At 33.0% G+C, this 19,267-nt stretch overlaps 1 protein-coding gene and 1 long non-coding RNA gene across 2 annotated transcripts; one reads left to right on the forward strand and one right to left on the reverse strand.

Moving 5' to 3' along the window:
* Positions 1 to 849: 849 nt before the first annotated feature.
* On the reverse strand, positions 850 to 6,252 carry LOC145592426 (putative alkaline/neutral invertase F). The gene is made up of 5 exons (XM_081648877.1): positions 5,904 to 6,252; positions 5,039 to 5,468; positions 3,890 to 4,321; positions 1,870 to 2,428; positions 850 to 1,406 (listed from the first exon to the last, which is right to left on the reverse strand). The coding sequence occupies exons 2-5, from the start codon at positions 5,435 to 5,437 to the stop codon at positions 1,111 to 1,113; spliced, it is 1,686 nt and encodes a 561-aa protein (XP_081505003.1). The 5' UTR covers positions 5,438 to 5,468; positions 5,904 to 6,252; the 3' UTR covers positions 850 to 1,110.
* Positions 6,253 to 9,128: 2,876 nt separating this feature from the next.
* On the forward strand, positions 9,129 to 11,804 carry LOC145591241 (uncharacterized). The gene is made up of 4 exons (XR_014102284.1): positions 9,129 to 9,185; positions 9,554 to 9,639; positions 10,987 to 11,157; positions 11,672 to 11,804. It is a non-coding gene; the product is annotated as an uncharacterized LOC145591241 (long non-coding RNA).
* The last annotated feature ends 7,463 nt before the right edge of the window (positions 11,805 to 19,267 follow it).

Raw genomic sequence — 19,267 nt, forward strand, 5'->3', positions numbered from 1 at the left:
TTTTACTGAACTGAAATTATTTTTACTGAACTGAACTTATTTTTACTGAATTGAAATTATTTTTACTTAATATTATTTTTTTAAGTTGAAGAGAACAGGGCCTAATTGTCTTACTCTTACAATAAAATTAACATATGTGTCCACCTTATACAAAACTTGACGGAATTTTCGAGGGAAAACACAATTACAAACATAATTTTCATATGTTTACTTCCTTGCAAGAAAAATTATTAAGGAAAAGGAAAATAAGAGTGGAATTTAAGGGAGAAGATTGATGGGAGTATGGGACTCATGAAAGGAAAGAAACACGATGTTAAGTAGAAAGGAAGGCATTTTCTGCTCTTGGGAGAACCATTGCCTACTTTTGAGAAAATTATTTTCCACCCTTAACACACCGAACAATGTAAAATGAGAAAATAGTTGTCCTATATTATACGGAGTACGAGCATGTATTTAACAAAAATAAAATAAAAATCTCTTTCAAAAAAAAAAAAATTAATTAAAATAAAAATCAAATGGAGATAGGAGAGACATCTTCTCAAATAATGCTTCAACATGCAACTGTTCAGCCATCATTTGACATTACATGTGACTTGATTCTTTCCACAATCAAAGATATACTCCGTATTACATATTTAACGCACGAAATATTGTGTATGAAGATTTTTTAATAAAAAAGTTAATTCAAGGAAGACATATGACTCAATCTTAGGCAGAGGAATTCAGTAGGGAATGTTGCAAGGAAGTAAGGAACACTGACAAACCAAAACTGACTCAATCCTAGGATTAAGGCACTTTCTCTATGTTTACTCTGATTAAAATATATCAAAAAAAAAAAAGAAAAAAAAATTGTCATCTTTCAAGAATCTGACTTTTGTTTGTTTTTGTTTTACTGTGAGAAAATTTCAGTTTCTGTTCCACAATGTTTCATCCAATAAGGAGTATACAATGTACTAATGTAATGCCCAAAGGCACTGAAACCAGATAATGTCCAAAAAAAAAAAATTATTCCAAAAAGAGGCAAAAAAGGAAGAGTTTTACTCCCTTGTTCTTACAGCAAGGCAACTTGGCGAAAAAGAAAAGAGACGATAACAGAAGACGTCACCATCGTCAGCAAGTCCAGGAATGAGATCTTTTGATTTGGGGGCATATCTGTTTGTCTTCCTCAAGTGAGACCATACCCAAATGAGAAGGGTCCTCCAACATCATCTTTGCTACTAAATATCCTGCAATCGACCAAGTTTGGTTTTTACGCGCTTGCTTTCCAATGAAACGACCGGTCTTTCCATCATAATATTCAGGCCAACCATCCTTCAGCAATCGGGCTTCTGTAAGTTCAATCGCTTTTTTGGCTATCTGTGGCCTTCCACTCTTAATACAAGCAGCTGTAAGAAGCCATAGTAAAACTGCAAACCAAAAGAACATTAGTTTAGACTTCAGTGTAAACAATAATATGTTTGATGTAAATTGTAATGAGGAGTTCAAGCAATGTTACGGACTACATTGCTGTTTCTAGGACCTACCTTTAACAAGAAGAAAAAAGGAGATGGAATAAATCTCCAACATTGTAGACAACTACTCGATATTGATTATTCTGAAACTTAGTTCTAAATTAAAAAGCACTCAATTTTAATCAATAAAAGACTTAAAAGTTGGTTAAAACATTTAACGAATAAAAGTCCAACAAAATCAGCTGAAGAGAGCAAAGTCCAAGTTACTTAGGATATTGGCATAGCATACCTCTTCTTACGGATGAGTTGGAGGCAGACAGATTGAAGAGAGATTTCTACATAGCTACTACTTATTTGAGTTTCTAGCTCAAGACAACATCTAATAATAGTAACAAAAGTCAAGCAAGCAGAAATTCACCTGGCCAGGAACCACCATTGTGATAACTCCATCGAGTATTCTTAGGATCATATCCAGTAACTATCTTCCAATCATGACCTTCCAGGGCCGGATAGCTGATCTTAAGAGGCATCTCACCCACTAATTCATCCCAACGAGCTTCAATAAGGTCCATTATTGCAGAAGCCTGCTCTGGGGTAGCCATTGAAGACAAGATGGCAACACAGTTCCCAAGGCAAAACCACCTAAAGTCCATCCTTGCTGGGCTCACATTGCCAATGAAGTAACCGCCCTTCACTGGCATGAAGTCAAATACCCAGTCTTCAAGAGAATCAGGCATTACATTGAATTTGTTGACAGCTGTGTGGGAATACTCCTCAGTTTTGAAGCGATAAATATCGTTGAGTTGCTTCAAGTCAAGCCAAAAGTAGTTTCTCATATGATAGCTCAAAGCATGAAGCCGCTCAACTATTCTCTGGATGAATTCTTTACCTTCCCCTTCAGGCCTAAGCAATTGTAAAGCACACCTTAACGCCATGAAGAAGAGTGCTTGGATTTCAATGGGATATCCGTAAATTCCCTAATGAGAGAGAAAGTGCATTTGATCAACAAAACCATATAAGATAAATGACAAAATCACAATCTCATTCTTCAAATTACATTAACTCATTAATGATCATTTAGTATTTCACACTACCTCCTTTCATAAATCAATTCCATTTCTTTTTTATTTGGTGGGAGAGGGGGGGGGGGGGGGGGGGTAAGGGGGTGTTGGACTTTACATGTTCCTGCTAAGTTAATGAGGGGTGTCTGCCTCATCTTTAAGCTCTGTTGCTCAGATTGCATCTTATGAAAGCAACCCTTATTGTTTTGTGCTTTGGCTTAAAATATAATGGTTTTGCAAGAAGGCTATAATTAGAAGTCTATTTCTGAAATATGCTATCTGATACACCTCTCCTCTAGGCTTCAGGCGTACAAGAGGAGAGAAAGATATTTGGCACATAGAAAGCACGGCCAGGAGCACAGTATGACAAGGTAGAACAAAAAGGAGACAGATGCAGCCAACATTCTAGTTCTAGTATGTATAGAAGTATCATATTCTCTGAGAACAAATATGCAAAGTACTGGAGTAGTCACCAAAATGCTCATCATGTCTATAAATTATGCTACCCCCACAGAGATGAGAGTTTTCTCATATAAATCAGCTTACATCAGAGCAGTATAATAGCAAGGAGTGGTCTGAGTGGCATCTAGTGTGAGTAATCTATTAGTGTCAAGAAGATGTTGGGGGGGGGGGGGGGGGGGGGGGGCGGCGGGGGGTGTTGGTGTGAGATGGGAAAAATTATGCCCATCTCCAAGATGGATATATCACTATTCTACTGTCAATTAATTAACAAAGAATGGAATTGCAAGGCTTCACACAAGAAATAACCACTGAACCCTGAAGCAAATAGAACTAAGAATTAAACATACGAAGTATGCCTAGAGGTCACTTAGCCTGGTTGGCAAAGTTTGACAATCTCGGGAGATGTATTACTCTGATTATAATATACATAATTTAATTTCATAACCTTCTTCATTCTCATAAAACATAAAATTCTTGAAATTTATCACCAATCCCAATTTAAAAACGAAGTCCCAGAATATGAGCTCCTATATTGATCTTGTAAGCAGGCTAAAAAGCAAAAATTAATTCAGACACCTCCATTATATTTTCTAAGATTGCAGATGCATCAACCAGTCACAATCGTAATTTGTGTGGTCAGCTTTTATCGACACCACATGCAGCATGGGTGATATAGCTACTGTCCTGATATTACCATTATTTCATGAAAATGATTAAGAAAGGTGGTTGACATGCAGCATGTATGATGCAGCTACTGTACTGCTTTAGCAATTATTCCATGTAACAAATTCAGAAAAATGGTTGACTTAGCATGCAAGCATTAAATGAGGTACTATGATGACATTAACACAATCAAAAATAAATAAAAACAGCATTTTTCAGCACATGCTTGAGCTAAAGCTGCAAGGAACTAACCATTCTACGATCAATCATACAGCACCCATCTGCACAAAGGAGGGTCGGGAAAGTATCAAATCCTTCTGAAAGACATATGCCTAAGATAAGACGGATACCCCTCTGGACTTCTGGCTTGTCTGCCAAGGAAGAGTCTCCTGTTGATTTTGTATAAGCACGTAACAAAATGATCCACCAGAAACCAGAATCAACAGGAGCTACTCTTCCAATTGCAGCCTCACCAAAATCGGCAACTAACGTCTCAGTGTTCCTGACAGCATCATGATGTACTTTGAAACTAGCAGGCATGACACCTTCTCCTAGTTTAAATAGATCAACCTTCTTCTCCCATGACTGGAGGCGGAGGGTCTTGGTAAGAAAATTCTTGACTATATCTGGTTCTCCATTCATTAAAAAGGCCAAAGCACTTGGAACAAAGTCTCTTACAAAAACCTTCACATATATTAGAAAATCAGGACCTTTATGACCAAATGCGAGAAATAATATCTCAACGAAAAACACAAAGCATCCCAGAACATGAGATAAAAAGACGTGAATTAAAAGTATGAAACAAGAAACTTTCAAGGAAAACATATAATAGTACTTATCTAAATTTCTAATTAATGGCCATTTGAAAGATTCATTAGTTCTAAGTGATACACTTGCCAAAACATTAAAGAAACATAGTTCATTAGAGCCTAAAACCTCACATCCAAAATGAAACAAATCAAGCCAGGTTAGAAATAAGATATATGCGGTGCCATCATAGAAACATACCTAAATATTTAATGTACATACGTGAAATCTAGAGTGAATAAAAGATCCATGAAGAGCATAGACTGATTTACTCCAAAATCCGAGCAAGAGGGTAAAATAGTCATCCAAAGCACCCAGAAACTCTAAGTAGGCATTAGATATTCAGATGTCTATTTTCTAAGCTGAGTGTAAAACGAAATTTATTTAAACAGAAAATTTCGCCAATCAGAGATTGATCTGACACTAGCACCCTTGTTTTCTTTGTTCATATGGCCATTGGCACACAAAAACAACGAGCATTGATACATCATCTATTTCCTAGAAATATCGGTATACAATAACAGTGATCATTTAAGCTCATATAGATCCAAGTTAAAACATGTGTGCTTAATAAGCTATGAAAAAGAACTTCACCTGATCATAGTTGAGCTTATCTTCAGAGTGGTCAATAGCAGCAATAGTACCAACTGGCTCACTCCTGAAGTAAACTATGGATTGCCTCAACGCTTCCCATGCTTCGGAAACAATAGGATGTGTCTCAAACCCATTATCTGATCTCGGGGTATCGAAACCAGACCTTCCACCAGATGAATATATGCTATCAACAGGCTCGAAAACCCGAGATGAATTCTCTGTATTCCTGTAAAAGGGTCTAGGAGACATTGTAATCGATAATTCACTAAATGACTTCTCATCAAAGGATCTCTTCCTTTCTGTGATTATGGGTTTAGGTTTCTCAGAAAACCTTGAGAAATCATCATCATCAATCTCAAAAATTGCATTGCTTGTGCTAACTCCTCCATTTTGAGACATGACTTTGAAAAATTGGGTATTCTTCAAAAATCTGAAAAACACCAGGAAATTAAGATGTTGCTTAAATTTCAACACTCCAAATTTTTTGGATAAATATTACAAGAAAAAGTGAAGCAGTCTCAATCAATAAAAGTCAACTTTTGTAGTAAACTTCACAGCAATTTAACTATTCCAAATCTATCCAGCAAACCCATATGAAGAATTATAAACTTTATTATATACAGATTTGGTATTATTTCGATTTCATAGATTGAATTTATTAAAGGGCAGCATGACCATTTCTAGATCTTACTCTTTCAACTAATTTTTTTTATCAAAATGTGCAAATCACATTGAATAGAAATAACAATACAATTAATTTAGCACTTTTGACTACATTATATACTCCAAAATAACAGGACAAAAAAATAAAATTCACATAATAAACCAAAGAATTTCACAAAAACATTAAAGGGGATGAACATACCAGAGAATTATAAAATGGGTATCAATCAAAAATTGAAAAAATGCCCTCAAAAACCCTCCTCGAGATTTAAGACTACAGAGTAAATTGAAGAAAAAACTCTCAACTAATTTTGAGAGGAGAAATTAATTAATGTGAGGAAGAAAACGTGGAATGTGGGCTATATATATATATAGTAGTTGGTGATTTTAGTAATTAAATCCATGAAAGTGTGTAATTGGGATTTCTGACTCGGATTGGTTGACAAAATTGACGGAAGAAAATCAAGAAACGTTTTTGAAGTAACTTTTTGGAGGCATTTTTGGGAATGTTAGGTAGATTTCAAGGTTTATACTTTAGACGTTTCCCAAAAGGAAAAATATATTTTGGATAGAGTAATACATATAATCGGTGACATAAGATTGGATGTCATTGTCAATTTTGTGGATTGGATTGTAATTTTTGTCCTCCAAATCTTCCATATGTTCCCATGTTTTTTTAACAAGATTATCCTAGTTTCCTATATTACCATGTATGTGAAATTGTCGAATTGGTTTTATTGGACGTTGATTGCTTTTGCGGTTTATTTATGGTTATAAAATGTATTCTTGATTTTTTTTTTTTAAAAAAAAGTACTCCTTTCGTCTCATAATGTTAGTCTCATATACTATTTTGGGCGTTTTAAAAAGATCTATCCATATTGAATATATTTCATTTATAACTTGATTTTTTGGAATTAATTGATTGTGGATTGATGACATGACTCTAAGTAAGGAAATTTTTACCTTAAATTATGCAATTATGACTTGTGCTTTCCTAATGAAAAATCAAAAAAAGTTAAACAAGGTAAACTAATTATGAAATCTGTTGTACTTTAATGTTAGATTCCAAATATATTTGTTTTCTTATTTTATGTGATTGATTTCATATAGGACTAACATTATGAAACGGAGGGAACATATTAAATTATTAACGTTTTGAAGATTAGGTTTGAATTAAAAGATTTGGATATTTGAATTAGAAGGCAATAATTTAGTATATAATCTTATGACTATCAAATATCGGGATAGGTTACAAATCACATATTGCTTGTTTTTTTTTTTTTTTTTTTAAGATTTTAAAGATCGTGTTTGGATAAAATGATTTGGATATTTGAATTGGAAAACAATGATTTAGTCAATAAAGTACTAATTGTACTCTAGTTTTGTAATAGAATTTTCTTGATCGTCATTATAGAGAATGATCTTCATGAGATTACGTATGAAGAGAGAAAATAGGAGTGGAGTATTGTGTCATTGGCCACATTACATGATTACATCGTTTGGATAAGTTGAGTGAAATAATTTTTTCATTTAGGTATCAAGACAATTATTTAAGAATCGACCAAAAATATTATACAAGACAATAATTTAAGATTTGATGAGTATTTCCTTTAGTTTTTCTAATGGGAAACAAGTAATGGGAATTTTCATTTTGGTCTTTAGTCTGATTTGGTACAAAACCCTATTGATTTTGGCCCAAATCAATTTTTTTTTTTTAGTTAAAATTGTGCATAAAACCATGATTAATTTCTCCTTCAATGTACTAGGAAGATTTTTATATAATGCTTTATTTATATTTCTAAGAGGGTTAAGAAGATTAACTTTTTTATAGTAAAAAAACATTGTGCAAAAAATGTCTAAATTAAATAAAACCAAGTCTGATCCACAGGTTTTGGTAATGTGTATAGGTCTAGTACAGTTCAAATCTTGGTTCTTGACTAAGGCCTTGTTCACTTCACCTTAAAAAAATAATATTAAGTAAAAATAATTTCAGTTCAGTAAAATTAATTTCAAATCAGTAAAATTTAGTTACCTTAAAGAAGAATTATAATAGAAAATAGGTAAAAATAATTTCAGTAAAGCAAAAATAATTTCAGTTCAGTAAAATTATTTTAAGTTCAGTAAAAATAATTTGAGTTCAGCAAATATAATTTTATTTCAATAAAAATAATTTCAGTTCAGCAAAAATAAGGTAAGTGAACAGGGCCTAATTGGTTCAATCTTTGGGTCTTAATTATAAAATTTCAATCTTCAATCCATTTCAATAGACCTTGTACCAATAAACACCTCACATATGACCACCGATCAAATTTGGTTTCAAGCAAGATAATACAGGCTTGTTTAGTTCACCTTATGTTTGCTTATCTGATCTGATTTATCTGATTTGACTAAACTTTAACCTTATTTATACGATGATCTATAAAGAAGAAATATATATCAAGTGAAATCTTGTTAGATTTGTATTAAGGAAAAATTGTTAAAAATAATCCCAACTTTCGTCGATTCGCTCAAAATAATCCCAATTTTGGATTATTTTTAAATAATCAGAACTTTGGGGATTATTTGCTTTAAATGGTCCCAACTGGTCACCCAACCTATTATATCAGGTTATGGGGACACGTGGCACGATGGCACCACATAATTGGTGGAAAATTTTAAATTTTTTTAAAAAAAGGAAAAACCAAAAAAAAAAAAACACAGAAAACATTAAAATACAACATCACACCCACGACAACCACCATATCACCACCATCACTACTTCCGGAGCACCCAACCACCACCGCCAACCCTCCTTCACGCCGACGCCAACTCTTAGAACCTTCCTCCGTTAAACCATCACTGGCGCTTCCTTCCTCCTTCCCCTAAATCACCTAACCTCCACCGCAAATAAAGTCCCGAAACCCTTAAAATAACCCAGTCCCCCGCAAAAACACCTTAATCGGCCCTCCCCCACCCTCAAAATCCTCGATGCTAGGGTTCCGAGGGTGGGGGAGGGTCGATTGGGGGGGTTTTGCGGTGGGGTTGTGTTTTTTTAAGGGTTTTGCACTACAACAAAAATAAGCTTTAGTGGCGTTTATATAGTGGCATTTATATCAAATGCCACCTAAGCCCGTGAGTACCGGTCCAAAAGAATAGCTTTGGACGACATTTGTAAATAAAACGCTAGCTGAGCCCAAATTTCAGTTCGCGGGCTCGTCAACCTTGTGGCGCCTGAATTAAATTTTCACGCTCCTAAAATAAAAGTCCCAAAATTTTACTTTCTCTCTCTCTCTCACTCACAATCCTTGCTAGTTCAGGTACTCTCTTCTCCCTCCATGGTGTTCATCATCTTCATCCTTTCCTCTACCATCTTTTTCCCCTTTTTTCTTTGATTTTAACATTTTCATTTATATGCTTCTTTAAATTTTGATCTTCTTTACTTCTAATTTCAAAAATTCATTTTCTAGGGTTTGGATACTTGTGGTCTGCTATTGGAATTTTGAAGGTAAACTTATTAATTACTCTTTTTCTCCTACTTCTATTGTTTTTCATACCCAATTGCATTTTTTTTCAAACCCCTGCATGTGAAATTTATGAAAACCCCTTTCTAGCAACATACTAGCGGAGTATTAAATTAAGGCTCCATAAAAATCAGTATAATTTAGCCAATAACTTACAAATTCATAGCTCATTATAATTATAATGTCGTTCTTTAAATATTACAGGAAATTGTTGTTGTAAAGTGAACAACTTGGACATATATTTAAAGATTAGTAGATTATCAAAATTTCCCAAACCCCTGATGTTTTCGTGCATGTTTTGTGGTTATGTTTGACTTTTTTTCCTTTTTTTTTCTCCAAAAATTGTGGGTAGGTGGAAACTACTTATTTTGTAGATTACAAGTTTCGGAAGAGGTTATTTTGTAGATTAAGAGTGGTACTAGCAACAAGATTGTCAAGGTATATTCACATCCTTTGTCATTTTAATATTGAGAAATTCTATACTTTGTTGTTATTTGAGATATGCTACTGTGCAAATTAATATTTGATAGATTTGTTTTGCATTGTGTTTATAAATTAGCATTTAACTTTATGTAGAAAAAAATTGTATACATTTACTCAAAGTGTACATTATATAATATATGTTATATGAAAGTTGATTTTAAGTTGTCGTTGTTGTTGTTATTGGTTGGGAATATCTCAATGTTGTGTATTCTATTAATATATAAAAATTTTATAGTTAGTCTAATCTTTTTCCATCTATGTGTTGTTGCCTTGGCTTTCTTGTGTAAACCACCCCATATTACTATTATTGAGTTGTTAACTTGCATTAGATAGAAATAAAGAAAGATGCGTATAATTTATTTATTATTGGGTTGTTAACTTGTAGGCATGTGAATATCTACTTTTTAAATAAGCTAAAGGTGAAGAGTGTGCTTGTGTGATTTGTTGTGGTAGCCACAACATTATCATAGTAATAATTTCAGGTGTTCTCACTCAAATTGTATGTGATGCATGTCTGACATCTAATATCTCTTTTGACTGCTCTTATGCTTTAGCTTTAGTCCTTTATCATTGTTGGAACTAGTGTTTGTGATTTATTAGAGTTTTGTTAGGAGACCTATAAATGTATATATATAGGTGACCTTGTTTAACTAATTAATTATACTTGTTAATTAACTATATTGCTTTTAAAAGTGTCGTTTCCTTTTTGTTAGTTTTGATAATTACAAGAATTATAAACATATAATTAATCAATTATACTAAATATCAATGAATCATCTTAGTGTAAATAGGATTCGTTTGTTATTGTTAAAAGCTCTGCTAGTTGGTGTTATGAGTTTAAACTCCCCATTATATCAATAATAGCATATTCTTATATTTTCATATTAACCAGTGTGACTAATGGATCATAGGAAGCGCAAATGGATTGTTAGTAATAAGTGGGATGAGTATTTGAGTGGGGTAAATGAGTTTTTGAACTTTGCTTTTAGAGATGATGAAAATGGGAAAGTTCCATGTCCATGCCAAAGGTGTGTAAATCGGTTTTCTAGATCTAGAGAAGAAGTATTTACCCACCTAGTGGAGCATCGGATGCTTTTAGGCTATGATACATGGTATTGTCATGGGGAATCTTTATCTGATTTTATTCAAGTGCAAAATTTGAATGTAGATGAAGGAGTAACTGGTCATAATGATAACCAATCTACAGACAAAGATATGATGGAAATGTTACATGATATTTTTAGAGCTCCCACTCAACCTCAAAATATGGACTTGGATGAAAATCTAGTTGATGATTTACAGTTAGGAGATGTGATGAAAGAATTGAATTCTTGGAAGTTCAAATTGCAAAAATGAAAGAGAAACAAGAAGAAGATGCTGAAATACAAAATCAACTTCGTAATGAACTGTCAATTATAAAAGCTATGTTGCTTGGAAGGACCCCAAATGATCATGTCCCAAGTTGATGAAGAGGTATGTTCCTCATATATTGAAATTATGAATTTTTTTGCGAATGTTAAATTATTATTCATAGTATTTTTCTCCCATAGATTTGAAATTGGTGCAGTATATATTATTGAAGGTGCTGCAAAACAGATTCATGTTAAATAATTTAGTTAGCACAATAAAACATATAAATCTTCTCCCCAACCCCTCTTAAGTTATTTTGGCATTCTATGGGTCCCTCTTCCTCTATTAGCTATTTGAGCAACATTATATTTTGGTTATTGATATCAATATGCATAATATTTAGCCTCTGCATCTTATAAGCAATTTAAATGCATAAAGCTTCTATCATACTTGGCTCTTTACATGCTACGTTAAGTAAATTCTAATGTTGTATATGAATTCAAAGTGTATCCATCATCAGTGTACCTGATATGTGCCTTTTCCTTAATTGGAGATTTCTTTTTAGGTAGCAACTAATTAGAAACATGTCTTACATATCAAATTGAAAGACTAATAATTTGTTTATTTTCTTTTACAGGTCATTAGGATTCGAGTGATGAAATTGCATCTAAATGAGCATGAAGCTGTTTAAAATATCATGCCTTAAATTTTTTGTTAAGTTAAGAACTTTATTGGGAAGTGCAAGGCTTTTATTATTTTTGAGAAAGTCGTACCCATAACTTATTTAGGGTCCAGAACGTTGCAATGATATTAAATGCAACGTATTTTGTATATGAAACTACCGAAAAAAATACCAAAGTTTGATTCTTTGGATTATGTAATATATTTTAATATTATAATGAAAATTTAAGCACTTGTTTATATCCATTCAAAGTTTAAACATTCTGCTTTCATAATTGTTTCTTATAGATTGCACCAGACTAGTAGAGTAGTAGTAATGCAATTTATATTGATGTTATTGATTATAGGTGATGAGAAAAAGTATTATTAGATCATGAAATATAGCAGAATAGGGTGAAATTAGTTAGAATTGAAAATAGGCTTTAGGCAGCATTTAACTAGAGCTTTACCAGCGAATCAAATAAATCCCGCGTAATGTTTAGGCGACATTGGATCTAGCGGCATTTTTTAAAATGCCACTCCAGGTTTTCGCGGCATATATATATGCCGCCTAAGACTAAAATAAATGCCGCTAAAGCTTATTTTCGTTGTAGTGTTGGGGTTTTGATAAAGAGGTTTTGTAACACCCCCAAATCTCCCTCTACGGAAATACTGGTATAATACATATAATTATAATGTAGAGATAGACTTAGGCGTATTACCGCCGCGTGATTACGCAAGGCTACTCAAACTTACTAAACAAAACCAATACTTTGCAGCGGAAAACTTCAATACTCTTCTTTATTAATAATAGACTATAAATAGTAACCATTGTCATGAGTACTCAAAATAAAACACAAGACCAACATTTCCTAATCTAGGTGAAATCATTCCCAGGAATCCATATGCCCAATTATTGACTCCACCTGAAATTAGTCAACACTGCTTACCATTAAGGTAAACAGGGCGAACCAAAACAAAACAAGAAATACGGATTAGCAAAATATGCTAAGTACGACAAGTGCAAGATAATTAAACACAATTTATTAGCAAACATGCACTACTACAAAAATGCTCAAAGAGACCTTAAGTAAGAGACCATTTAAATAAATATGTGGTCTCTTGGATTCAAGAGACCAAATATTTCAAATAAATGGTCTCTTATGTATAATCTTAGAGTGATGAAAATGTACCAAAAACCATCTATTTTAAATAAGTGGTCTCTCCTTTTTAATTAAATAAATTAAAAAGTGAGACCATTTACTTAGGAGAAGTGGTTTCTCCTTTTTTTTAATTAAATAAATAAATAAAAGAGAGAGATCATCTATTTACAAAAAGTGGTCTCTCTTTTTTTTTTAATTAAATAAATAAATAAAAGAGAGAGACCATCTATTTACAAAAAGTGGTCTCTTTTTTTTTTTAATTATTAAATCCATAACCTTTTAAAAGCCAAATTAGTTTGAGGAATTTTTACTTTTTGTGATTTCCTTATGAACAGTGTGCGGACGGTTTTACCCCCGCTCTTTTTTCTTTTCCGTTCCTAATGAACATTGTCCTTCCCTTTTTGCCCTTCATAAATTTTTTAAGGGCCAATTTTACAGCTAGACACCTCAGCTTAGAGCACCAGCATTCAAGAGTAAGCAACAATCCTTTCCCAATTTCTCTCTCCTTTCCTCCTCTTGACACATCACACTCTCTTTCTTCCACATCACTTCCCACTATCTCCATCCTTTTACTTATCCTCTTTCTTAAATATTTCCAACATCAATGAGTATCCTTTCCCATATAGGTGTTGTTGGAAGTAACGGTTAGTTGCACTTAATGTGTTGACAATGCGAAGGAAAAGGGGTCTTCGCATACGCAACCTCCTTTGAAATGTGGTTTCATCGTATACTGGTTGGTCACTAAAGTAATCTGAAACTAAATTGTCTTGAGCTGCTTCACGATTTCTCGGCACAGTTATTCTTCGTTTTCTTTGACGTTTTTGTTCATTTTGTTGTATTGAATTGTTTACAGCTACAAGTACTGCATTTTGCATTACTTGTAATCGATGACTCTCGTTGATAAAATTCATGACCATTTGATCATAGATTTCATCAGTTGAACTTGAAGACGAAGAAGAAGAACTTGAAGAGTTTGAATCGAAATTCATATTATGTTTATTACAAAACAATATTTGAAATAGAAGGTTTTGGGTTTTTTTTAAAAAAATGCTAAAGGGAAAATAAGGTTGATATTGATAGATGTAATGTTATTGGGAGTAATATTATGAATTTTATAGATTAAAATAGGATAAGGTTAGTCAGATGATAAGATTTCTCCCAAGGATATGTGGTCATAAAACAAAGGATGTCAGAAGATAAGATTTTGGTTAGATGAAATGTCATGGGAGCAATTTGATAAATTATCTAGACAAAAAACGATAAGGTTAGTCAGAAGATTAGATTTCAGATAATGATATGTGGTCATAAAACAAAGGATGCCAGAAGATAAGATTTTGGTTAGATGAAATGTCATGGGAGCAATCTGATAAATTATCTAGACAAAAAAACGATAAGGTTAGTCAGAAGATAAGATTTCAGATAATGATATGTGGTCATAAAACAAAGGATGTCAGAAGATAAGATTTTGTTTAGATGAAATGTCATGGGTAGCAATCTTATACATTATCACAATAATATAAAGTAACATTAACAGACTTGTTTAGTAAACATAAAGTTCATATTAATACGAAGAAATTACATTCATATTAAAAAGGTACATTGACAATAATTCTGCAAAGTTACAATAATAATAAAACATACAACTCATAATCGTAATAACAAATCATGATTACTCGGTACAATCAGGTAAATTAAATCAAATCGAAAATCTACTACTGAATTCATCTCTAAGTTTCTTATACATTTCTAATTCAACTTCATCAAGAACGGGCTTCTGCATTAATCTTTCTAACATTCTAAACTTCATGGCCTCGTCCTTTTGCCTTTTCTTTTCTTCAACTTGTGCTTTTTTGATTTCATCTCTTTCCTTCAACTGATCCAAAAGTCGCCCACCCAAATCATTCAACTTATCACCAACTTAGTTAAAATTTGTGTTTAACGCTTCAAGATTTATACTTGAAGATGAAGTAGTAGATGCTTTACCTTTCATCTTTGTTTGTTTTATGTCAGCATGTCTTTTACCTCTTCCTCCAACCTCTGATGGTGAATCAAGTTGTGATCTTTTACCGCTTCCCCCACTTTCGGTTGACGTTTGTTGGCCACCGGGTAACATATTCGATCTTTGGCCAAAGATGGATCCCATTTCGGATATTTTCTCAATTCCTCAAAACAGTGCAATAAACAAAACATCTTGTTGTTAGTTGCGTAATAATCTTTGTGAGCAAATTTCTCCAAATTTTGCTCAGACTCACCACTACCCTTGGTTCGATAATGATACCCATATGCATCTACCCATTTACTACAATGTAAATTGATATGATCCCAGCGATTTTGCATAGATTTAATGTTTCTTACCTTTATTTCATCGGTGTTTTCTATTCTAGAACGTTCGTACCGGTTATAGATGTCAACCCATAACCCACTTCTCTTTGTCTTGGTTCCTCTCACTATGTCACCCCCTGCGTTTATGTAGGCCGATACAAGTGCTTGTCTTCAGCTATGCTCCATGATTGGTTTTTCCTTTGCCTGGTGGTGTTGACATTTTGTTCGGAAACAATTTTGACATCAACATCGTTAATGTCTTCTAGATGTTGCGTCCCCACTAATTGTTCCACATGTTCATCACCACTCTCCTCTATTAGAGTTGCATTGCTACCACCAAAATCTCCCGGTGATTGATCCATGTTCTGAGTGAAATGTTCAGAAATGGGAAAACCCGGCATATTACCAAGAGATTGTTGAGATGACGAGCTACTTTGAGGAAAAGGGAAAGAAGGTTGACATTGTGGAATATTATTGACATTTATTGGTCTTGATTGACTATTAAACCATTGCAAAGCAGCTTGAAAATGAGGATTACTCAATAAATTTGGGTCAAAAGGAGGATTATTTTGATTATATTGAAAGTTTGGATTATTTGGAAAATTCATATTATTCCCGTAATTTGAATTATTACGATCCATATGAAGGGTATTTGAAATTGGAAGTGAAATTTGTGAAAAAAAATTTGTTTGAGTGATATTAGATATTTTCGACAATAGATGAGATTAATGGGGAAAAATGCAAAAAATGAAAGTGTATGAAAATATGGAAAAATTATACTCATTTTATACAGAAAATTTTTTTATGATCGTTGGTGTTTTTGGTTTTCTGAAATAAGTTACTGTTAACAAGTTATAACCGTTTTAGAGATTTAAGTCACAAATAATACGTGACCTCTAAAGTTGTGACAAGTGTCACAACTTAACTTATGCATGCTTTGCCATTTGATCGTTCTTCTTTGACGTTGGTTTGGCATTTTGCTCCCAACGGTTACTTTTCCTTTTTTTTCTTTTTCTTTTGTTTGCTTTGGCACGTGGGTCGAGGTATTGTTTCCTTTCCACAGAAAGGAAATGCTAGTTTTCTAATCAAGAAAGGATCCTTTTAGCTAATCTAGCATTCAAGAGGAAGCTAAAAAGTACATAAAAGGATGGCTAAAAGGAGAGTAGTCCTCTCTATTGTTGACGCTCTTAGGAACTCATTGCTTTCTCTCTCCTTTGGCCATTTCCTCTCGAATCATCTATCCTCTCTCATACAGTCATACCTCCTTTTTCTCTCTCCTTGCTTCGTGAGATCGCCGTCGATCTATCAAAAATGGTTAGAGTATCGCTCAAAAACCTCCTTTCTAAGTCTCTTTTATTCGCCGGAAAATGGCCACAGCAGCACCAGCAGCTCCGCCGTCTCAACATCCACGAATATCAGGTATATCGCTTTGTTCGTCAATCTTATGTAATTTTTATTTGGATTTGTAATGATTTTAATCAGTGTTATTATGTGGTTGTTGATAATTTGTTGATTTTAATTTTGTTTTTGTGCATTAGATCTTTGTAATTTTCAATTAAGAGTTTTGGGGTTTTCGTCTTCAAGATCCTTTCTTAGGGTTTCAAAGTCGCCGTTTTTTGGGATTTCCTCTTGATTTTATAGGGTCAGCCCCTAATTTCGTGTCCATTTTTTAAATTTTTTATCTGACTTTTGACTTTAATCTTTCGTACTTTTCATCGTTTTATTTTGCAGGACGATGAGCTTCGGAAACAGTTCGAGGCTACACAAAATGACTGGTATTTGTTTAAATTCTTTTGGATATAATGTAGGAATTTTAAAAATATGTCTATGATAATATTGTTGTTTTCTCTCGATTCCGTAGGAGTGTAGGTGGAGAATGATGTTGAGTTCTTGTTCGAGGGTTTTTTTTTTTTTAGACATGAACGTGTAACAATGGCTGATTTGATTTAGGTATGAGATGAAACTCAATGCAAAAAGGTAAGAACTTTGAGTGGTCATCAAACAAGAGCTGGAGTTTTGGCATGGAGTTCCCATATACTTGCCTCCGGAAGTAGAGACAAGAACATACTTCAACACGATCTTCGGGTCTCGAATGACTATGTTAGCAAGCTTGTTGGACATAAATCTGAGGTAAAGGCAATACTTTGTCTTTCTTACTGGAATGTAGAGTACTAATCTTTTATTGCTGCTGCTTAATTTGATCAATTTTTTGGTTTGTGATCATTAAGAATATTGTTAATTGTTATATGTCATTCTTTAGGTGTGTGGGTTAAAATAGTCTCATGATGATAGGGAGCTTGCATCAGGAGGCAATGACAATCAGGTAATTAGATAGTATTCAATTTGCTTGAAAGCTGATTAATTTTCAATTTTCAAATAGTAAGTGGTTTGACAATCAAATAGTAAGTGGTCATGGGTTACTGTTGGGGTTACTCAAGTTACTTAATCACGGGTTACTTGAAGGGGAGGGGTTACTCGGTTAGGGATTACTCGAGGGGTTAAATCATGGATTACTTGATGAGGGGTTACTCGGTTAGGGGTTGCTTGAGGAGTTAAAGCTAAAGAAGTAAGCCAAATCATGCTTGTTAATCTGTGTTACCTTGGAAAGTGAAGTGTATATAATCAACTATACACCTGATTGGTATGTTTATGAATATTTTAGCTAATATGTTGTTCTCAATTCTAGCTGAAATTGTGGGAATTAAAATGCTCTTTCAGTGAGTTATAGTGGATTTTTGCTTGTTTTAGGGCCTAAATTTCTACAAGTATTAATCTTATTTTAGAAATCTGATAAAAGAACTATAAAAATTGAATTATGTATGCTAAATTATTGTTTTAGAAGTCTCTCGCAGAACCTATTTAAAGAGTTAGAGTCCTTGTATATGTTGTTCTTTGTGCTACTATCGCTAAGATAATCTGAAAATCTGAAGTGCTTTAGCTAGCATTTCGTTTCGTTTAAAGGACTTAATAAATCACTCTTTAAATAAATCGAACTTGCATAAATTTGCTAGAATAATTTTAGTTAATGAACTTGCATAAATTTGCTTAATTTTATTGGGTTTATATCTTGTATTATATTATGTGATATTCATTTTTAAAATAGAATGGACTTTAGTATTGAACTTGCATAAATTTGCTTGAAAAGAGGTTTATTGTATAGACGCTCAGATACTATGAGTAGTCAAGCATTGATTGATTGATAGATAACCGAGCATCATATACAATGAGGCGTTTAATTTTGATTTTAGTTATGGGTTAGTGTAATTTTAGTTTTAAGTTTGTGTATATATATATTTTTTAATAATTGTGTTCTAATTTTTAATCTCTTTGAAAATTTTCAGGATAAAAAGTGAAGATTAATTTGCTTGTTGAATTATTTGGTTGGCGTGAAGTTGTTGCACAAGATATTAGAAGGCCTTGGTTATAGCGTTAATGAGTTTTTTTTTAAGTACGGAGTATGAGTTTTGTGTAAATTTTGATAGAATATTGATTGTACTCAAATACTTCGTATTAATGAGTTTTTTGGGATTGGTTTTGTATAAACTACGTGTATAATTTTCATATTAATGAATTGTATTTTTGTTTTATTGAAATCATATACGGAGAATATATTAAAATACGAATAATTTTATTTTTTTTTAAAAAAAAAAAGAAGAAAAAGTCCATTTATTTGAAATAGGTGGTATTAGTTTTTGAAAAAGTGAGACCACTTATTTGAAATAGACCATCTATTTCAAATAGGTGATCTCAGATTTTAAAAAATTGAGACCATTTATCTTAAATGAGTGGTCTTAGTTTCTAAAACAAGAGACCACTTTTGATGAAGTGATCTCTTAGGCCAAAGAGACCTGTGAGCTACAGACCACCTCTAAGATGGTCTCTTTGGTTATTTTGATATGGTCTCTTTGGTCAAGTTTGTAGTAATGATGCTTTTGAAATCAGTTCTATCCTTTCTAATAATTTAACCAATAATTCCAACTCAAAATTCAAAAAACAATTTCAATAATCAATATCAATAGTCAATTCAATAAGCCAATTCCTCTTTAAAACCACTTCCTTTTAAAACCAATTCTTTTTAACCCAATTCC

This window comes from Chenopodium album, chromosome 18, assembly GCF_948465745.1.
Source record: "Chenopodium album chromosome 18, dcCheAlbu1.1, whole genome shotgun sequence".
NCBI lineage: Eukaryota > Viridiplantae > Streptophyta > Magnoliopsida > Caryophyllales > Amaranthaceae > Chenopodium > Chenopodium album.